This window comes from Dromaius novaehollandiae, chromosome 1 (genome assembly GCF_036370855.1).
Source record: "Dromaius novaehollandiae isolate bDroNov1 chromosome 1, bDroNov1.hap1, whole genome shotgun sequence".
Lineage (NCBI taxonomy): Eukaryota > Metazoa > Chordata > Aves > Casuariiformes > Dromaiidae > Dromaius > Dromaius novaehollandiae.
In genome coordinates, this window is record NC_088098.1 from 59,783,995 (window position 1) to 59,806,202 (window position 22,208).

Genomic DNA, 22,208 nt, shown 5'->3' on the forward strand with positions numbered 1-22,208 from the left:
TTCTTTTCGTCTTTATCTCTCCCCTCAAATTAAATGTGTAAATGATCTGTGCTCCACATGAGCTATACAAGAGAGTCAGAGTGTGTTATTAGTTCAGTTGTGAACAAAATGGCTTAGATTTTTTTTCATTCATATTATGAGAGACATAAAGCAGCATACTCTCCTGCCTTTTTGTTTCCTGCATGCTGCTGCCGCAGTAGCTCTAGGTCTCCCATATTTTCCCCAGGCTTTCCTCTGTTAACACCTTCATTCCCCTTCCCCTTTCTCCAGAAATCTTCTTTTAGCTGACCTTGCTTTCATTTCTTCTCTCACCAGGTTGAATTCTCTTCCACTACTTAATGCTTACCCACAGAGAAAGTTAGTGCTTACTAAACTGTGATAACTGTGATCTGAAGTCTACTGCAACTAGCTGTTCTTCATCCCCCAACACAGACCCTTTGAAAGGGGATTGTGCTGCTTTGCACAGAGTTGTACTTTCAGTAGGGTGCATTCAGGCAGCCTTATGTCGTTTGTGTCCAGTGTTTTCTTCTGGCTATCTCTCAGCCTTCACTGATACTAGCCAAGAAGAAACACTTGCTTTAGGGATCTCAACTGTAATTTAGGATTTCAAAATGTAGCCTGGTTCGTGTCTACACTGGGAGTCGATACAGTCACTTAGTGTACTGTAAACTCCTTCAGTTAGTGTACTGTAAATTCATGCTCCATTTTAGTGTAAATGTTTTTTTCCGTATGTACAAGTCCATAAATTCAGGCTTCTGTTTTATTTCTCCCTTGTTTCGTGAGAGAATATATGTGACTGAAAAAAAGTAGAAGTAATCCCTTTTTACCTTGAGATAATGATTGTCCCTAAATTGGGATATGTTTTCTCAAATGTGTAAAAGTCAGCTCTAAAGTATGGGAAATTCAAACTTTCTGATTTGAATCATTTTCTCCAGCTGCTTCTTCTGTTGACCATGTTTTCCTGGGTGCTGGTCAGCCACAGGGTCCTCTCAAGTGTACGGTCTGGTCAGGCAAGCCAGACAGAGAATGAATAGGTGAAAATAGTAGTATCCCTATTCCATAGGTAGCAGGGAGAAATGACACCTGGGAAGGTAGTGTTTTGCCTGCCTGTCTTTTAGGAAATTCATGGCAAGGCAAGGAAAGTGAAGCCAACTCCCTCGAATAATTCCAGTTTGGTGTTTTTTCTACCCAACTCTTCCCCGTAAAAGTATCGGACATTAGGAGAAGGCCAGACTTTCTGTGGATGTTCAAAGAGATTTTGAAAATCCTTGAGCTTGAGGCAGTCCAGCAGTTTTATGTATGCTTGTTGTTTTGTGCTCATAGAGGAATCACTCATTCATACAAAAGAACAGTGGCAGCAGTAGAAACATTTCCATGCTGCTTTCCCACTGTTCTTTGCCGTTTTGCTTTCTTGTCTTTTCTGGGATAATCGTGTTTGCTCGGAGTACAGTAATGTTTTCTGCCTTTTTCCAGACACATATGCATGGACACCAAGAATATTCCTCCTCACCAGTATTCCAGATGCCGAGGACTTCAGCCAGGCAGCCTTCGGCACCCCCTGCTCAGCTTCCACACAACAGCCTTCAGGGCCAGGGGCTTTGCTACACCACCAGTTCCACTGAGGACCTCCAACCGGGTCACTCTTCAGCCTCTCTTATAAAAGCAATTAGAGAAGAACTTCTACGACTTTCTCAGAAACAGACAACAGTGCAGAACTTCCATAGTTGATTTAGCATTCTCTTGCAAATCTGCCAGGTATCTGCTTCCTATGGAAGTAAAGAATTAAAGGAAATCAGCAATGTTATTCTCTCAAAAGAATGAACTCTCACAGCTCTGTTGACAGCACTCTGGAAAAAAGAAACAGGCAGCAAAATGAGGATAGTAAGGGGAGACTGGAGACAAACGGGAAGTCATCAATGTCATCGCAAGCAATGTTGTTCAATCAGCTAATATTACGGTGCTTCTCCTCTCTCTCCACCCTCATTCAGTCTAACAAATAAATAAAACTTTAGGTGAAGGAGTCAATACTCCAAAAAAAAAAAAAATCACAGGAAAAAAGTCCAAATATAGTAGACTCCTTTTTCTAAGGAAAAAGGCAAAGGTTTGCATGAACTGAGATGACATTTTGCAAGAGGTTACAAGTATTCTGATCTCTCCAGTGTTTATGGAGAACTGTTTTGTGTTGCTGTTCTTCAGGATGACAAACTGTATCAAATCTAGGGTGTGGAAGGTGTGATCCCACCTAAGAATTACTTTGGTCGACAATAACAGTAGGACTACTTAGAATAAAAGGATTTTTGAGCTACTTGTAACAAACTGGAACAGTAATTGTTATAGGTCTGTGCTTCCGAATGGAGCTACCCTCTGCACTCTTCCTTGTTTTCCTTCTGGTGCTGAAGCTTCAAGTGTTCCTTCATCTTCAATGTTTGCAAAGTGAAACATTGGCCTTGTATAACTAAGAAAATATCTGTAGACTCATTCAGGCTGGAAAAACAAAACAAAGCATCCAAACAGAAAGGGCTTGGTGTTTATTTGGTTTAAAATTATTGAAATCTAGGTGAGAAATACTTAGCCACAGTTGAGTTTGGGGAATTGTGTATGTATATCTTTTAAAAATATATTTACATACTATATGCTCTTGTAAGACCAGTGATAAAATATTGCCACTCTGTAGTTTGCTTTGTGGACAGAAAGCAAGCCAGCCTGACTGGTACAGGGTCACCAGCATTAAGTTATAAATTGATGTCCTAAATCATTGCTTATGTTTGGATCTGAATAATTTTAGTGAAAGTCAGTGACAGTTTAGAGCATTAACATAGGCTTAGATTTGCAGTTTTGAGACATTTTCTATATTTATACATGTTTCCACTGTCCCTCTGGACAAAAGGTAAGCATTATCCCCATGGTAAGAATGGTACGTGCCATGGAGCTGTTTGTCACTGTTTTTTTCCAGAGTTTTAATTTAATATTAGCTATGAATTTACTAATATTTGGCCATTGCATAACTGTAACTGACATAATACATATGAGAATTTTAATTAAGTTGTGATTCATTGGAGTGTTTTTATTTTCAGATCAGACTGAACTAAAAGCTAACAAGGTGGCACAGAGAATAGAGGGTAAGCTTAGTGTTTCTAAGGAGTTTTGGAAGCCTCGTGCTATGAAAATGATAAGGAAAAATACTTGGTGCTATAATTTGGGTATGTCAAACACTGAAGTGGATAGTAGTCATAAAAGGTCTAATGAACAGTTGTCTGCCAAGAAGATCATTGGGCACTTACCAGGGTAGGGCTGGGTTTGCCTCACTTGGGTAGAAATGGCAGTGGTAAAATACAGGTATGTAACACTGGTACAGTATGGTGTTCTTTGGCTTCCAACTCTGTTTCCTGGTTCCAGTGCATGGTTCAGTAGCTGTGACAGGACAAAGAATGAAATGAAAACAGGTAGAAGGATGCCATGGAAGAACCGTATGTACCTTGTTCATGGAACACGTATGTAATGTCATTTGTTGCCAAAGCTAGAAAGCAACTGGCTGCTTACTGATGTGGAAAAAAGGATGGCATGATCTTTCCTCTCTTTATAATGAAGTTAAGTTATTGTTTAGTTTTCCCAAGTTCATCACAAAGCTGTATGAAATTGTTTGAGGGACTTACTGTAGCAAAGCAGTTGGAATTCATTTCCAATTCCCTGGCCAATAATTTAAGCGCTGATGGGCACTGGTTGAAGTTTGAAATGAGTCAGAACACCTGGATGGTTGTGACCAGCAGTACCTGTGGGTCATTAGTTTTTTGAAAATTTTTTAAGCTTTTTGTGTGATGATCAGTTCTACCATAAAAATAAAGAAGCGTTAGATCTCTGCCAAGTTTATAAACAGGAACACTGCCAATACTTTGAAGAGAGACTTTCAGAGTAGATATAAAAAACCAGAGGTTTTGCAGAATGAAGAGTGTATCAGACAGTGTTCACTGGATCTTTTTGAAAATGCTGAAGACTGTTCATAAGTGTTCTTGTAAAAATTCTCTCCTTCACAGCCCAGATCCTTCTCCAGCTTAATTCTACAGTGAAGTCAGAGTCCTGTGCTTATAACACCAGCCTCTCGTTATGAAAATTATCATGGTGTAATTAGCACATTACTGTGACTTAAATTCAAGAAAATGTGGGATTCTAGAATGCTATTTCATTATCTGTGTGCTGGTTCCAGCTGCTTAAGTTTAATAATGAATATGGAATAAGAGCTTTGAAATTTATAGATGCTGATGCCATTTGTCATTTGGTTTTGGTAGTGATGGCGATGCTATTATCATGGTCAGTCTTTCTGTTTGGAAGAATATCCTTTCTATTTTTTTCCAGTCCCAAATATTACAAAGAACGTGTAAAGGACAAATAGTTTTAGGTAAATAAAAGAAAGAGGCCTTTTCTGATTAAAAAAAAAAATCCCTCTTCAAACCCTAACAAGTTTACAGGTAAGTATGGTAAAGTATAAGAAGTTGCAAAGCTGCGTTTGGAAGTTCTGTTCTCGATCTGGTTAGAGATGTGATTTGCTGTTCACAAAAAGTGGCATGGCAAACTGTATATTCATATAGTAACACAGATAACACATAAGGCACTAAATGTTTCAGTTCCAAGGATGGACTTAACAAGGGGGAATCACACTTTCTGCAGCTGTGGGAAAGCTGGGTTTTTCATGTGCTACAATAGGACTCTGTGGTATGTGCCAAAATATGTCGTTCTGCTTGGGAATTCAGGGAGAAAATCTGTATGCTTCTGCATCCCCATGTGCATGAGCTCTTTTGCTAATTCATTTTTATTGCCCTATTAAAAGAAAAAGACAACCTTTTTTTTCTAAATTTTAAAGTATCCTGGATTCAAAGCATCTGTTGTGAATCTACCAGTTATCAAAACTGATCGAATGAGAAGTGGGTACAGGCACAGAAAACTGTGTTACAAGTGCTTATATCCATTTCCCTGACTAAATCATCTGATTCATGGAATCCTCAGGCTCTTGTGTTTCTTCACAGTTTCCTTTGACATTTTTGTTTAGTCTGTGTTGGTTTGGCATATAGAAGAAGCTGGCGAGATGAGAGCTAAGTAATTGGGGTTGGTTGGTTTGCTTTTCCTTTCCTTTCCTTTCCTACAGACCAAAATGTTGACCTCCAGCCTGCTTCTTGGTTATCTCTGGAACTAAGTGAAATTTTGCAATTCTTTTTCATACATTCGATTTGAAAAGTTGGTCATACTTCATTACTATGAAATATTCTCTACTACCATGTAACACACATGGTCCCGTCGGTGACTGTGGGCATGTGTTTCAGGAAGGAGAACTTTGCTGTTAGAGGGATTCAGTTACATAGATACTGGATTCAGGAGGCTGAATTTGTGCACTTTTCAACAGTAAGAGGAATTTCACTGACCCTTTGTAATGTACTATACTTACCAGGGTTTGGGACCTGCTTCGTATATAGTGGTTGGAGAGTAGCCGCATCTCACAAGGTGTATATATTGGCCCTGCAACCAAAGGAGGACTTTCAGTAAGGGTGCCCCAACATCATGCATCTTTATGCACATACATAAACACCTAAATTAATAGATTGATTACCTAAAAGTGCATGCCCCTACTAACTGTTGAAATCAGTGCCTTTGAAATTAGACTGCTGACGACAGGGTTACACAATTATCTTAGAAAGAGACTGTTTATTCAGATCATAACTTCCCCAAGTACCAAAACAGCTGGGGCTCTGTTGTATGTTAATTCATGGCTTGAAAGCACATTAGATGGGTTGCACAAAGAAGCCAGGGTATATTCAAGCCCAACCGAAGTCACCAGTTGTGTGGCGTGGATGATGCTAGACAGCTGAACTCATTTTTAACTATCTTACCATCACCACATCTTCCTCTTTTCCAGCTTAACAAGACACTCTCATTTTTCCACTCCTGGAAAAAATGGGCACTTTCCACTCCATGCCTTATCTAGCAGTTCTTCTCCATTAACAGGTACCAGTCATTGGAAAAAAGCATATCTTGGCTACAAGCTTTGAAGTGTCAGGATGAAGACCACTTGTGACTTTGAGGTGGGAACATGTTGTAAGCCATATTTTTGCACCAGCAAAGAAATAAACATCTTTAAAAAAATTCCCAAAAATGGCACCTGTAGGTGTTTTCTGAATATGGACACAAAGGTGAGAGCTAGTTAAAAGAAAACCAGTGACATCTGATTGTCAGAAGACAAAGGGCAGCAACCAGGTCTCCACGTCTACCTGTAACAGTGCACTAAAGAGAGATGTATAAAATCTTGGGGAACTCCCCCTGCATCCTCCAAGCTGATTGCATAACATAACCTCTTTTTTGCACAGTCCTTCACCACTAACAGTGCTGGTCTGTACAAGTGTATGAACCCATCTCTTATCAGTGGGACTCCCAAAAGCAGTTCACCAAGATTGTAGAGCTTCTCCAGAATGTTTAGAGGTGTCTAGAGAAAAATAGCAGATTTAAAGTGCTTAAACATATGAATAAAAATTCAGTTGCTTTACGTGGTGGGGCATCTTTTCTCTCTTCCTGTTATATTTTTATTAAAAAATGAAAAAAAAAAAAAAGCCTGGGGACATATGCTAGTGTCATCACTGTGCTGCTCTTTATATATTGCAATATTTGTAGGTTCTAAATGCTGAGGAAGGGGAAATTAGGAAAGAAAACTTTTGGCAATGCTGACAAAGACTCTATAGTTTTCCAATATTTTGGCATGAGTTTGACTGCTTGAAGAGTCTGTTTCCTCCGTGGAGAGTGTCATATGAAATGAAGCTTATGTCAGAAGTAGTACTGTAAAAATGCTTTTCCAACTGATATGCTCCTTGTGTGTACTCAGATCGCCTGTCTTTAAATGTCAAAAAAGGGCACCCTGACAGTAAGCTCGAAAAGCAAAAATCATAGAGAGTTGCATTGCCTTTTTTTAAAGAGACTTTCCCAGAGTAGAACTAGAGTCCTGTGAATCCTATTGAAGACTGATAGATAAAAAAGTTACATTAGTGCTATAAAAATAGCATTTCTCTACCCTTCATAGTTTGTAGAGCTGGAATATTTTGTCTTGCTTTTGTTTTTTTTTGATACCTTTTTCACATTGAAAATGTTTTTTGCTTTGAGGTTATTTTTCTTTTGCAACGGCCACTCCTGCCTAGTTTTGAGTAGTTCTTACTCCGTGACTTGAGGTTTATGTTTAGGCTATTACATCTTATTGCCTTAATCAGAATAAAATGTTGGCACATTTGAACAAATACTCTGAAGATTCTTTTGAAATGGATGCTCAAGCTCCGTGGACCTTTGATGTGATGACTTTCAGTGTCACTTACAGTAGTCTTGTTATTATCATATGTAAAGTAGGCAAAGTGAAATGGGAATTAAGAGAGCAGAAGAAAAATTGAAGGATGAAAATTACATCATTTTGCATTTCCAGTTACGTTCTAATGTATACAGTTCCTATAGAGTGCTGCATCATGTTCCTGTGAATGCTTCTCTAAGATTTTCTTCCTAAGGCTTCTCAGAGTTGGTTTTCTCATCCAGCCTGTTTATTTGACTGCTTTAGTGCTGTGTATGATTTAAAAACAGTACTTGGAGATTGCTTTGTGTTTCAGGAAAAAACTCTTTGTATTCAAGAGAAAATTAATTCAGTGTTATATTCAGCAATGCCCGGCCCTCTTTTGGACCTGAAACACGGAACCAAATGAAACTTGACAAACAGGAATTTTAAAAATTGCAATAATAATAAATCAGGAAACTTTTATCCTTGGATTTGAGGAAATAGGAGACAAAACTGTGAATTAGGCACTAGCTACTACAGTAGTACTTCAACACAGTTGCCAGATATGAAATTGATGAAATCTTGTGAAATACAGGTGATTCAAGCATACATAAACAAACTCATGAACTAGTCACAGGATTTATTAATCCATGCAGTCCTGGATAAAATTGTCTCAGGTATGTAGCCTTACATTTTGCATGTAACACTTCTTATCAAGCATTTCCATGGATGAGGTCCTCGTGACAGTTTATTTCTCTGGGCTTGATGGATGGATTTAACAGGAGCACTCTAGAAATTCGAGATTAAAAGAGGAATCTCCCATTCAGAGGACTTCTAGATGCACAGTCAAGTATTTACATTATTGCTACATTCTGTGATGCGGAAGAAATTTGCTAGGATGCTGGAAGCCACATTCTTGCTTTTGCAGAGGGTATGGTAGAACTGCAAAAATTTGTTGCAAAAAAAGTTGTTTCTCGCTTCCAGAGACCACATCACTGACACAGCATTGCCTCACAGTAATCCCATTTCTGCCTGGGAGCAAGGAATACTGTTTCCTGTAGCATTGTACTTAAGAAGCTCTTAACACTAGGGTCTATGAGCATTGTTTAGTCCTCTTTATTTAAGGATGAACTAACAACTCTTAGCTAACACTGTCGCACAACATCTGTATAAGTGTGTTTAGTATAGATCAGCTGAAGCTTGGTAACTTCTTCATATATTGGAGCCCAAAGGGTTGCCACACTAGAACTGATTTTGAGCTGGTCTGGTTTAAGTACATGGTATGTAGAAATACCATGAAGGGGACACAGCCTTGCAAAGAGATTGCTTTGTGGATGTCTCCCTTCTCTTTAGTCATTCAGACAAAGCAGCCAGAGCTGTGGGGGCCTGAAGAAGTACTGTTACTCCTGCTCCAGAAAGTCACATTTGAAAAAGAATTTGGCTGCACGTTTAATAATGTGATCTGGAAACTCCAAACTAGGAAAGGTTGCTGTCCCTGTGACTCACCAATGAGTTTGTTCAGAGCACTTTATTTTATCTTTGTGATTAGATAAACCAAAGAAACTGGAAAAGCCACTGATTAAGTGTATTAATATAAAAAGTCATAAAAGAAAAGAGGAAGAGTTTATAGACTATGAGCAGCTGGGGAGTGATTTGATTTGAAATGCCGCTTCCGTCTGGAGAGGGAAGAGAAGAAAAGGAGGAGACAGAACGTTTGAGTTGTTACAACCAATACTGGGTACAGCTATGGGCAGCAAATGAAGGGAAGAAATGTAGCATGCTGTTTAAATAGAGACTGCTAAAGGTAAAGCTGAAATGGGTAGATGGGTTGGAAGATATGGCTACCAAAGAGCATAGAGGCAGCAGAAAGTCAGTGGGGATCCAAGGATTAGGGAAACATCTGTATGTTTGTCTTAGAAATAAAACCACTCACATGGAATAGTTGCTGTGTGCCACACTATGTTTAAGGTGGTGCACAAACTTTTAGTAGTGAATATATAAGGTTTATTGAAAATAAGATCATTGGAGGGAGAGGAGCAGGGGGAACAGGAGTGATTGTAATGGGAAAAGTTGAAGCAAAAAAACCATTGAAAAGTATTATTGCCTAAAACTATCAATAATCCTCAAAGGATTCATTTCAAAATGCCTAGGGGAAGAGCCACTGTAAGAAAGCTGTTACTCTGTGTCTGAAGGGTGCTGTATTTTACCTGTGAGCTCAGGAAGCGATAAAAGGATTGCTGTGTGTGCTGTGCTTTTATCTTCCCCAAGTATCTGCCACTGTGAGACAGTACCTGACTAGAGGGGCCTTTGATGCCGCTTTGTTGCAACAGCATGTGAGAGATCTGTATGTCCTGTGGCATCTTCATCCAAGTTAGGTTATAAACTGCCCCAGGCTTTTTTGGTTCCATGAAGTAGAAAACCAAGTTGTGCATGGGAACTTTGGAGAGACACAAATGGAGGGATTTGGGATGGACACAATTTGAGGGGTGTTTGTTTAGTTAACACTCTCCCCAAAATACCAATGTCTTGCAGGTTCATGTAGAGAAGACATGACTTTTTTGCTGACAGTGGCAGAGGGAGAAAATGAAGGTTTCACAATTAGCTTAGCTCTTTAGCTTTTAGAGCTAAAGGCACCATAAAGAGCAATATGAGGGATTTGGAACAGAGCTTTACTTCAGCGATCACAGAGGCTGGAGGGGCATCTCTTATTTTCCGCTGTGAATGCAGAGGTATTGTTTTTTGGAGGAAGAAGCCAATTTAGGGGGCAGGAGGGGGAGTAGGGTATCAGCAACTTATAGCAGCCCTTTAGATGATTGTTCTTGGTGGGTGAGCTGCAAAATAGTTAACTGTTGTGTCTATAAATTTCATACCCATGATACTCCAAGCTTTTTGGAGACATGGGAGGTGATACTGCATTGTTTACCCTGTGTTTATTTCCAGAAGGTTATTGCAAAATAGGAGTTGGAAATTCTTTGAAAAGTATATGTTTGATTCTGGCATAGAAATCTGCAATGAGCTTTGAATTCTACAGCAGATCCTAATGCCACCGATTCCACAAAATAAGATCCTGAGCATGAGGATCAGAGAGGATGGTTGCTTCCCAGGAATACCTATATTTCATTCCTTTGTTGTAATCAGTTACAGTGATTTCCTGAAACTCTAATATTTGTAATGGCTTTAGCAAATGTTCTAAGAAGTCCCAGTACAGAGCACCTTTTTTTTTAATGAAATTAAGCTCTATCTTTTCTCTGCATGTCTCATGCGAGTAGGAAGCTCTGATGCTTGCCAGTTTTCATCCCCCTGATGATTTTGTAAAGTGTAATCATTGTAAAGTGCAATTGCTTAATATGTAGCTCATTCACTAAAACCCCAAGGATAGAGGCAGTGAGTAATGTGAGTCATTACCAGAGCAATGGTATCTAAAGAGATGAAGAGTCATGCATAAAGTACCAATCAATTTAGTTGTGAATTAAGAATTAAAAAAATCACTAGTTAGATGTGATTGGTATTATTTCAGGGCAAATTAAAGTAGTTACCCTGGAATCCTGTGCTGCTCCTGATGTTCTTCTGTTTTGGCAGCAGTTGTGTGTTCCCTGCAGCTTTGTTTGTCTGTCGATATACTTGTAGACTAGCAGCTTTCCTGGTTGCCTTCTCCATCTTCCTTTCCAGGCACTACATACTTTCTTGCCTGAAATTCAGAAATTTTGTCCAGAAAATATGAAGACATGTTCTAGCTTGATCAGCAATGTTAGGATTCAGACTGGTGTCTTTCAGTCACATTTATTTTTATTCAGCCATCCAGGTTTCAAGCATTTTTGCCTTTCTTTATACTAAATCCTGTTAGCTGGAATAAATTTCTTTTTCATCTTCTTGCCAATGAGGAATTTCTTGGTGCAAGTACATATAGTACACTAGCCAGTCAAATTTTAAATAACTGGAGTGTCAAGGTTTCCATCATCATTCTGAGAAGGTATTTTGCATCTTAATAGGTGATATGATCCAACATCTTCATTTTTGTGTGCTCTCTTTGAGAGCCTAAACTGGCTGAATGCTACAGCGGGACACAACAGTGTGTGACAGCCTGAGGATGCAGCAAAGTTTAACACAGGTGAAATGATATATGCACACTGATAAATCAGGAGTTATGTTCTGCTTCCAGGCTTTTCTGTGGAAGTGAAATTAGCTGGCTTCCTGAATTACAATGGAAAAAAAAGAAAAAACAAGATTTTTTTAGCTGAATGGGCTGAATATATTTTTATTAGCATATATAGCTCCCCTGAAGTAAACAGAACTGGGCAGCATTACACTAGTTGGGGATCTTCTATTAAGTGTATTTTAATAACTATCACTGATGATATTAGGAACACGAGAATATACACAATAAGTTAATACACAAATAATAGTCTGTGGCTTTGATCATAGACTTCATCATAAGGTATTGTTCTATAGAGTCCTCTTTAAGTCATGCATGAAAACCAGACCACAGCCTTCTGAAGTGACTTAATTTGTCTTAAAATATGGGTTATAAACTACAGACTGTACTACTGTGTGTTCCCCATCTAATAATATTCCAGGATATGTAACAGCAGACCACAGATAATCTTTAGATTACATTTGGGTATGCTGATTTCCATTGTACAGGAGGTATAAATAATCCAGTTCTGCATATTAATCTTGGTTTGTCGTTATACTAATTTCTCATGTCTTTTGGATATGACCATTTAATTCTGCACCTTCTGTAACTGTTGACAGGCCCCTGAAATACTGAAAAGGCCCATTGGCTGTTTCTCCTCCTTTTGCCCTGTGCATTGTTTTGCACTGTACTTGTGATTGCTCAGCATGCCTGGAATCAGTGTAACACAGCACGTACCTCAGAGACCCCATGTTTTTAAAATAAGATTTTATTGTTTTGTACTGTATTGCATAGAAACAGGTAAGATGTTTACACTGGTAGGCTATGACCTTCTGGGATACTGCCACTTCATTTAAAGATCCCAGAACACACGGACAGTAGTAGTATGTTTGTGAAATTCATTACAGGGCTGCATTTTATCAGTGACCTGATCCACTTTGTTGTAGGTCAAATAACTTGAATGGAAAATGCTATAGATCAAACTTGGTAATGTCAAGTATCAAAGGGGTTGGTACAGTAAGCAAACAAAACTGTTATACCAGATTAGAAGTTTACAGATCAGTGGTCTAGAAATGGTATGCATTTCACAGCAGCAATGGTATATAAGATATTCCTTTTCTATACCTGACTTTGTTGAGACTTGGTTGTCACCCTTAAACAGAGGTATACAAAACTGTGGGGGTGTTACGCTATATCAAAAGCCATGATTCTTACACCCATACCAAGTTTGGCTGAGCTGAGAATACCTGAAGTAAGCTGTGAGAAGTAAAACTTGAGGATTAAGCTACTACATTCCCTGAAGGTAGCTGCACACAAGCAGACTATTTTGGAAAGTATGATAAGCAAACTGTGCTTTTAAAGGCAGGTTTTAGGAAGCCAAAAGAAATTGCCCAATTATTATGGGGTAAGTCTGCACGTGTTGTGCTGGGCTATAAGACAGCTAGAGCTTGGGTCATGTGTTTACAACTCTAGTTTGGAATAGATTTAGCTTCCATGACTGCATGCATGTGCTTATGGCCTTAGCCAAGGAAGTGAGAAAACCATAAAACAAATCTGCTCAAAAATCAAAACTGATGCCATATCCAGCAGTCGCTTCTGTGTTTCCAACCAGGAGAACAATTTTTATAAAACTGGAGAACCGTAGGAAGAGATCTGTAGCAGGTAGACACTAAGGCAATATGTGGAGATTTTTCACAGTATCTATCATATTGCTTTCAGACCAATGCACATTTTCCACTATTAAAAATAATAAATCAGGAAAAATGATGTATGTAGCTATAAGATTTGTTGTCCATCAATAATTGCAGTGGTTAATTGTCAACTCACTATTCTGTCAATCAACACCAACAATAAAATGTAGAATCCATTGTTCCTGTGAGTTTGTACATGAGCAAGTTTATGTATTTTTTGTGGAAAGTAGTAGTTGGCTGGTCCAACATTGAGATTTGTCTCATGATTGTTACTTTTGTTTTAATCATTCTAAGTTGAAATGTTGAGATTTTTTTCTTAATTGAGCAATGTTTTGTGATTGTTTGCTAGTAGCGTTATGGGGCATGTAAAAATAAAACAAAAAAGTCACACAATAAAAATGCCACAGAAGAGTTAAGCCCTTCCCTTTCAAAACTTTCTTTCCTGATGCTAGCATCTTAGCTCAGCATTTTCCCTCCGTAAGAGTTTCTGTGTGAGGTGATATTAATGATTGGGAAAGGTGTCATTCTCTGTGTCCAACTTTACCCATTCCTACAGTTAGAATTGTTCCTGCTCCAGGTGATAATGGGTGACCATCCTTCAATTTGAGATGGCACAAAATTGCCCTTTAGGCCCTGATCAAAGTGCTTAGTTGTGCCAGGATTAATTTGAAGAGTTTTAGATTGATTTGTGTTTCCTAAATGGGAGAGTTATACATTAATAAGCAGAGATGAGCCTTTAATAATATTTAATAAATACAAATCTCTAATAGAGTTTTCTTTGGCTTAAGAATGACTCTTCATGGTTCATTTCAGTTTGTCTCTAGCAGGTTTGCTAATCTGATGTATGTCTAGATGGATTTAATACTGATTTATTGTTTTAATAATGGATGGAAGTCAAACTGGTGCAACTTCCCCATATCAGACAATTTCATCGCAGTGGGATAAACCCCTCTCCATGAATATTTCTCATTTGAAATGTTTCTAACAATTTGGATATGATAATTCCTTGGAAATATAAGCTTTATCAACATAAACTAGGATTAAATTAGTCAATTTGAATTTTTCCATCAATGCAAATAACAGTGTTTATCAGCATCTTACATAAATAGGAGCAGCTTTGTGCATAAATTGGATACACTGGTTTAAACTGGCTTGCTGCAGTTCAGCATGGCTTAGTTAAATGGGCAGGTGCAAGCTGAATAAAGACAACAAATGTTAAATTCCTACGAAAGAATCCACATACAAATTACACTGGAATAACTAGATTTAATTTAAAACCAGGCCAAACAAGGCTCCATCTTAAGCCTCCATAGCAGAGTTTTCACTAGTATCAGTAAACAGGCTTTAAAACACAGTTTAATGAGTGAAAACAACTCAGTATAATCAATGAGTTAGATCAGTTTACTCATGTAACCTGGCTCATAGCTTAGGCTCAGTTCGCATGCTTAGTAATGGATCTCGTAACATTGATCCTGCAGAAATTAGGTCTATCTGCCCACTTACTATTTCAATGCCAAACATCATGTACTGGGTTGCCTTAAGGCAGTCTAATGTAGACTGGTAACTGGTGATTCAATGCCCAGTTGTTGCTGGCACACTCACAGCAAGCACACGCAATTACACATTGAATGAGGGCTATATTATACTGTCTTACTATGAGGATTCAGGGAAAAGAAGGTTTTCTCTACACAGTGGCATGTACTATAGTGACTTGCAGGGACTGAAGTCTGCTCCACAGACACTGGCAGTTCTGACCTGCTGGGGAGGATGAAGCCTCGCTTAGATCTGGTCTTTCTTAGTTAAAGGTATGTGACTGTTCTTTTTTGGTCCTTAGCAATTGAAATGCTTTATTGGTCTGTCTGCACCTTGCTGCTCCGGGGTGCTGCTGCATGCTGGCTTGCCTTGCTTTCAGGCTACCAAATACTTGGGTTCATCAGGCCGGAGTTTCATAAGCTTGTCCATACAGAGCAGAATGAGAGTCAGAAACCAGAGGCTCCAGCCAACGGCAGCTGCAATCCATCCGTAATCGTCCATACCCGTTGGGCAACATACGGCAGCTTGCGTGCAGAAGTTCACTTCTGGTGGCAAAGAAAAGGAAGTGAGCTGGTGCAATGCTAGGTCATAACAGGCTTTTCTTTGCTGGAAGGCAGATAAGAAAGTGACTTCCCTGTCTGCCCTGTGGCCTGTCCCTCTGCCTTCGCATCTTTCCTCTAAGCCTGGTTCTTATTTTGGGGGATAGCAAAATTCAGCTTCATCTGTGTGTCTTCAAGATTGGTCATGTCTGTCATTCCTGGCTGGCCAAACACCTGAGCTGGTCTGCTCATCACTGCCCACCATTACCGAAATCCTTTAAAACACCTACTTAGCATCCGCTCAGGCAATTTTAGGAATGGAACGTGATGAAAGTGGCTAGTTACAATTAAAAATAAACGTAGGGTAGAGAAAGAGAGTTTCATGTGAGATAGTAAGAGGATCTCGAAAAGAAACAGCTTCAGCAGGATTTCTAATATTTTAGGCACGCAATACCACTGTTGCCAGTGGAAGCAGTGGCTGCTCTGTGCTGTGAACTGTGACCAGCTTGTGTTTTGCAGTAGTTGCACGTACCACCAGTGGGATTCCTTGCTCTCCATGGTTAAAACTGAAACAATTTTTAACAATGGCATATTTTTTTTCTTGCATTGTTTGCATCTTTTTTGTTGTTCAAGTTTCTAAAGTCAGTTAAGGAATTAAGTCATTAGTTGTGCCTGTTGCCCAGGCACTGAAAAGAGCAGTTCTTTCCACAGCAGAAGATCAATGTCTTGCATGTGCCTAGAGAAGGGAGAGGGGGATGCCTGTCTCCTCTATCTGTGTTGTGCTTTGAGGTAGCATACTTTTCTTGGTACAGGTACTCTGGGAAGTGCTGGCCCTTGTGGATGTTTGGCGTTTGGGATGGGGGATGACTCTGGGAGGGCTGGTGGGATCTCAGATTACTTAAGGTCGGCTGTTTGAGGAAGGCCTAGTGGGTGGGGGGGAAGGGGCGCTCCTGGGAGTCTCCATTGCACATATGAATGTCTGGTCTGGCATGGAGCATTAGGATACACAAACTGACCAAGCTATAAATCAGTCTATTCAAATTATAAGTCCATCTGAATGTACCTTGGATATACTGGGTGGAGTAGTTTTAAAAATGTGTCCTAGTCTTTCACTCACAACTGAAACTTTCAGTTAAGTTTATGATAATGGGTAAATCTTTTCCAGAGCAGCCTCTCACTGACCTGCGTAGTCTTGTTACCTGGATTTATCATGGTTGTAATGACTTCAGAAGACTTACTAAGGCACTGTGGTTCATACTCGGTCGTAGGCGAGGAGCTTGTTGAAACATTGGAGCCTTCCTCAGCTCGGGGAAAAAGCACAAGACAAAAAGCAAATTGGATTAGAAAGGCAAAACCAGCTATTGACAATTGACATGAAAAGCTAAAAGCTGTGGGCCTTGCAGGGATCAGTGTGGCAGTCTGGTGGAAAGCAGCTTGGAGAAAAAAGAGTTTCTACTCCCAAATGTTGTGGCATCAAGGCAAGCTTCCCTCACCCCACTGCTGTCAACAGGAGCTTAAAGAGAACTGTGCTGGCATCAGCCATAACAAGTAGTTAAATCATTGTACCTTTGCTTGAGTATGACCCTGCTGCGAGCCATTCACTCAGAGCCCACATTAGCCACCCTCCTTTCCAAGGGAGCTCCCAGTCTACATGGGCAGAATGAGCAAGGACTGAAATGAGAGAACGCATCCAGTGACAGGGAGATCCATAACCAGTGAGCTATAAATCCACCTCTTTTTGTCCTCAGAAAAATCCTCATGGCTTCCAACGTGAAAAAGAAGCTGGCAGAGCTGAGAACTGAGCCTATCAGTGCTGCATCTCAGCAAATTCACCACAGTACCTTTGTGAAGCCTAACCTCACAGGTAGGAGGAGCTTAAACCAGTCTATTTCTTGGCCTTGTTGAAGTTCAGGCTCAGCCGTATCTGACACTGTTCTGGTTTGGTTCCATGAACCTGATCACGTTGGAAAATACAACCTATAAAATTAGGTAAGCTCATGGGAGAAGCAATTCAACAAAGCTGGGGGGGCTTCACGAACGAGACTGTTCTACTTCCTAGCCAGAATTGGAGCATGCTTGCACTCCTGCAGGGCACTGCGGCTGGGCTCCGGCCGTCTAAATCGGTACATAGTGTCACAGGCCAAAGCCTCCTAATGACTGCCACTCCCACCAGCTTCAATGTGCGTCTCAGAGCTGCAGGATCATGTGCGTGTTCATTCAGTTGCAGCTTGATTTCACTGAAGTCTTCAAAACGAATCGTTCAGATTTAGTTTCAGATCAAGATAACAACACTGTACAAGACCTTTGAACAACCTTTCAATTTGAGTAACAGCAAATAAGCCGATGTTGTCCTGCGAGAGATGTCACCCTTGGGGTTACCTGCTGTTGTTCACATTTCCATTTTGAGCTGATTGTCAGCAAGATGTGATCTTTTCTTACTGTTGCTGTCACGCTGGGAGTGGGTTCCCACACAGCCTGCTTTAGGGAAGGTTATGAATACTTCTCATTTCTCTTTCTATCTCAGCTAGGATTGCTGTATGACCTTGCCCAAGTTCATTCAGTGTGAGCTTGTATTTCTTTTCTGGGTTAATAAATACCTCACAGGAGCACAGGGAAGAATCATTAAAAAACACGCAAAATTGTGCATGACCTGTGGAGGAAAGTGCTGTGGAACACTCTTAGTCCATGTTTATAGACTTTGCAGCCCAAAGGACAGACTGTCAAAGCAAACCTATCTTGAAAAGTCTGGCAGTTCTCAACTGCTGCTGATCTGCAAGTGCAGGCAGTGTCCTGATGGGACAGGTCTCATTTACATTTTGTTTTTAGGCAACCTCTCTAATTAAGAGGGTAGTAAAGCCAGGTTTTCTGCAAAAAGTACCTAATAGGAGCCATACCAGATTACACAGAACCTCTTGGGTGGTATTTCAAAATGGTCCCTGCCTCACCTAGCATGTGGAAGCCAAGAAACTGGTCCATGACTGTGATGTCCTGTTTTCTTGTAATTCAGCAGAGCAAACTGCAGCTCAATCACATTTATAGTTGATCTGTAAATCCCTAGCAAAACTAAGTCTCTTCAGAAAGATGCTGTGATTGATCGCATTAAGTAATTCTCATTAACATCAGTCAATTCCAGCTCTTTACACTTCTTAGATGAGACAAGGGAGCCCACCTTGTTTTTAAAGAACAAATTACTGTCAACAGGCAATATATTTAGGTACAAAGAAGAGTGGGGGAAAAGGCAGGGTACAGGGGTATAAGAGAAGAGAAATACCTGCTGAGGAAGAATATGGGAGAGTGGCGGTGAACAAGAGCACGGCAAAGGCTGCCCAGGGCTCACTGCTGAAGTACTTCATGCCAGGGGTCCAGGTCCAACCTGAGAGACTGTGCAGATCAGTTTGTCGTAGTGGCAGTTCTGGTTCAGCGGATCCTCAATAAACTTGGAAGCCGGGTGTTTGGAGCGGAGGGTGGAGCAAAGGAGCTTCCTGCTGCCAGGACACCTTGAATTTTCCTATCACAACAGGGTGATGAAAGCGCAAGGCTCTGACCACAACAGCCCTGCCACCTGGCAGGCTGCAGCAGGAGGTGAATACCAACACAGGCAGGTGGAGGTCCCCTGAAGGGCAACCCCAAAGATATCTGCCCAGGATCTACTGCAGCCTGAGAGAGGAAAAGCCTCCTGGAGCCAGTGTTTCCTGGCAGGGCCCTGGGTGGCTGCTCTCTGTTGCATTTCTGCTTGATCTCATGTAAGGGGTCTGAAAGAGCTGGGTAAGAAGCAGAGGATGGGTGTAGAGAATTTGTCTCCCAGTTTTGCTCTGATTTTTCATGATTGCTGGCTTTGCCCCTGATCCCTCTCCCATCCCTGGCTGCCCAGTGGAGATGCCATATGCTTTTTTGGAAGAGCAGTCAAGCGACAAAGAAGCAGTTTTTGATTACACTGATATAGCAGCCACTGAGCTAACACAGGATATGGGTACTTGTCCACCAAGAAATGAGCTGAAACCAGTTGCTTCATGTAGGCAACTGGCAGCTATTGCATAGCAACAACTGCCTTTCCCTAATGATCTGTAGTCAGTTACGGATTGGGATGAATTAAAGCTATAGGCCTTTCCACGCAGTAGAAGCTGTCGCTGTTGTTATCGTGCCAGCATGGTTATGTCAGTGCTGCTCCCTCACCTATGTGCAATGCAGCGACAGCAGCATGTGTTTTTCTCATGCTGCAGTTACACCACCTCTGCCATGGCACAGGCAAAGCCAATAGCTGCTGCTTTCTGCCAGCACAGCACTCTGCAAACTGGGAGAGTTGCTGGCAAAGTGCCAGCCAGAGGGTAGGAAGTTCTCCACAGTGCTAGCTGGAAAAGCTACACTATTGAAATGCTTGTGAAGTCGACTTGGGCTCAGGGCCGCTGCATAGCTCTGCAGTTCCCGAAGCTGTTGGCTCTGCTTGTCTCTTGATTGTCATGTCCTTGTTGAAGAAAATTTTAGAAGGGAAGGCAGGCAGGAAACTCCTGGGACAGCTGGTTTCAACAAGGAGTAGATTGCTGGTCTGCTCAGCTGTGATCACATGTGACTTCAGGAGCTCGCATGAAAATGAAGCTATATGGGGCGCGTTCAGGCAGTGCAGATGCCCCTGTCAGAGTGCCACACGTGGGGGCAAGTGAGAAGGCTTCTGGGGCAGCACACTCAAATATGATGGGTGCTATCTTAATATTTTTTCTTTCTTTTTTTTCGCCGCACTGGTGAAATCAGTAGGGAGCGGCATAACAGACTTACCCGTGGGAACTGTAATGAACTGCAATGGGGCACTGCCAAAGAGCTATGAGTTTTTTTGTTTGTTTTCCCTTCGTTTAAAGAAAAACTCCAGAGAAAAAGCTGTGAAAAGCCTAGCCCTGCCTGGTGTTTCTGGGGGGAGGGGAAGTGCTGGTATAAGCCAGAGTTAGGGGGGCAGCACGGACTGCCTTTTCTCCAAGGCAGTGCTCCAGTGTACCTTCTGCACAGTGTGACGCCCTGCTGCATGGAGGTGGCTCCAGGTGCCCTCTCACACCAGACCCAGACCAGCTTTGGCAGCTGGGCTGCGCATGAGCTTCCCAGCCCTCTGCGGAGCTGAGCATGTCAGTGCAGCGCCTGGTCAGGCTATCGGGGCTGGCTTCTGTCCCATGGTGGCCACCTCTGTATGGGTGCTGCTGTGGTCCCCACCACCCTTAGCTGGCTTGTGCCCACTCCTGGACACCACCAGGGCCAGGTGGTGTGCGGGTGCTTTGCTGTCCACGTCCATTCAGCCTGTCGCCTCTCGGGGAGCGTGAGGACATGCTGAGAGAAGGGTCTGGGTCTCTGAAGAACGGACCATCATCACCAACCTCACATCCACAGCGGAAAACTCTTGGTTTTTTACAAGCTGAAACATTTCCGTGACAAAAAACATAGGCAGCCTGAGATTTCCCTTGGAGAAAGGACATACCAAGTTGCTGATAAAGACAGACCAGTTGAGACAGGAATATTTATAGACCTTGTCTCTCTGTTTTCATATCAACATGCCTATTGCAGCTGGCGAAGTTAGGGCTGCCGCCAGCCAGCCTGCAACAGCCTGCTCCTGTGTCAGCCTTCCTCGGCGTGCACTGCCCCGTCCTCCTGGTGCCACCGAAGGAGCTGTCGAAGGTGTGTCTTGCTTGACTGCTAACAAAACCAGACACGTGACCCAAGTGGTGATCACTCCGTAGCCTTGATAGATATGAATCACCACAGAAAAAGATTGGCTTAAAAAACACTCTGAGCGCTCAGGGTTAATTGTATTTAGCCTATAGAATAATCTTCATATCTGCTTAATTTCAGTGTCTAAGTCCTTCCATGTTAATTTTATTTTAATTTGTTTTTATCTGAGCACTCTGTTACATTAAAACGGAAACTAAATTATGTAGTAGGGAAGAGCATTGTGCTCTCTTTCAGCTTCATCTTTCCCTTCTGACTTTCTCACCTGTGATTCCTGCTGAAAGTTGATCTGGCAATTAATACTGCAAGAATGATGAGTACAAAAGTGTTTTGTGCAACAGAAAATGTCTGAAGGGAAATAAAAGAAGAAACTGCACTGCTGTTACATGAATGATTCAATTTGTAATGAAACATCTTTTGAATGTTAACTATTACCCAAATGCTCTTTGTCAGCTTGCAGTTAAACATGCCTATTTCTGAGGGAGGCTGAAAATGCTTTGCACAATTATCTTCATGTATTTCTTTTCCTTTCCAAATTTTCTTCCTTGCATAGTTCAGAAAGACTCTTGAAGCAGTGAAAAGGCTGCCCTCAGCTTCAGAGATTTCTGGATAGGATTGAAAATGAAGGCTTTGTTTGATAAGTTCAGACACAATAGCAGCTCTATAAATTCGTTGCCTGATACAGATTTGGATTTATTTCATTCTTTACATGTAAGAAGTTCACATTTCAGTGGTGAGACTCTTCAAAGTCCACGGAGTCACCAAGAGCGATAAGACTCTCCAAAGTTTTCCATAGTTTGATTTCTGTGCATCATGTGAACCCCTGTCTCCATAAGGGTGTCCTGGCATGAAAAGCACAGACCTCAGCAACATAAGAGACATGGGTCTTCCTTTCCTTTGGCCTTCACTTCCATGTAGTTCTCAATGCATGGCTCAGTTTACTTTAAAATTATGTATTCCTCTCCCTGGAAACTATTCCCCAGTGTGTAGAGCTGCTGGTCAGCTTTTTCTGATAATTATTAGAAGGCAATCTACCATATGGTAGATTTTGTGCCACAGTGAGAGCTTCAAACATAAGCTTCTCTGCTGGACTAAGTATTTTCCTTGAAACATCACCATCAGGTGTGGCTCTCAGAGGATCATTGCCTTTGTCACACACACACATATACACATACCCTCACTCTGTATATTTATATTTTCTCTTTACATATGTTATATATTTATATTTTATATTCTAAATATATCTGAATGCTGCAGCCATCCTGTTGCATTCCTGCAGTGAACAGCATGATGCTAACTGAGCGGTAGCACCATACGTAACT

General features: G+C 41.1%; 2 protein-coding genes and 1 long non-coding RNA gene across 5 annotated transcripts in view; 1 reads left to right on the plus strand and 2 right to left on the minus strand.

Annotated features, from left to right (window-relative positions):
* KIAA1549 (KIAA1549 ortholog) overlaps positions 1-3,042 on the plus strand; it is a 152,730-nt gene extending 149,688 nt beyond the window's left edge. For all 3 annotated transcript variants that reach the window (XM_064514007.1, XM_064514018.1, XM_064514011.1), the window contains one exon: positions 1,474-3,042. In XM_064514007.1, the coding sequence (XP_064370077.1) occupies positions 1,474-1,728 (255 nt within the window). In that variant the 3' untranslated portion in view covers positions 1,729-3,042. The remainder of the gene's footprint in view (positions 1-1,473) is intronic.
* A 191-nt stretch (positions 3,043-3,233) lies between these two features.
* On the minus strand, positions 3,234-11,493 carry LOC112995053 (uncharacterized). Its single transcript, XR_003262083.2, has 3 exons — positions 10,825-11,493; positions 5,435-5,505; positions 3,234-3,411 (listed from the first exon to the last, which is right to left on the minus strand). It is a non-coding gene; the product is annotated as an uncharacterized LOC112995053 (long non-coding RNA).
* Positions 11,494-12,171: 678 nt separating this feature from the next.
* On the minus strand, positions 12,172-18,639 carry TMEM213 (transmembrane protein 213). Its single transcript, XM_064514027.1, has 3 exons — positions 18,455-18,639; positions 16,422-16,487; positions 12,172-15,189 (listed from the first exon to the last, which is right to left on the minus strand). The coding sequence occupies exons 1-3, from the start codon at positions 18,534-18,536 to the stop codon at positions 15,020-15,022; spliced, it is 318 nt and encodes a 105-aa protein (XP_064370097.1). The 5' UTR covers positions 18,537-18,639; the 3' UTR covers positions 12,172-15,019.
* Positions 18,640-22,208: the final 3,569 nt, after the last annotated feature.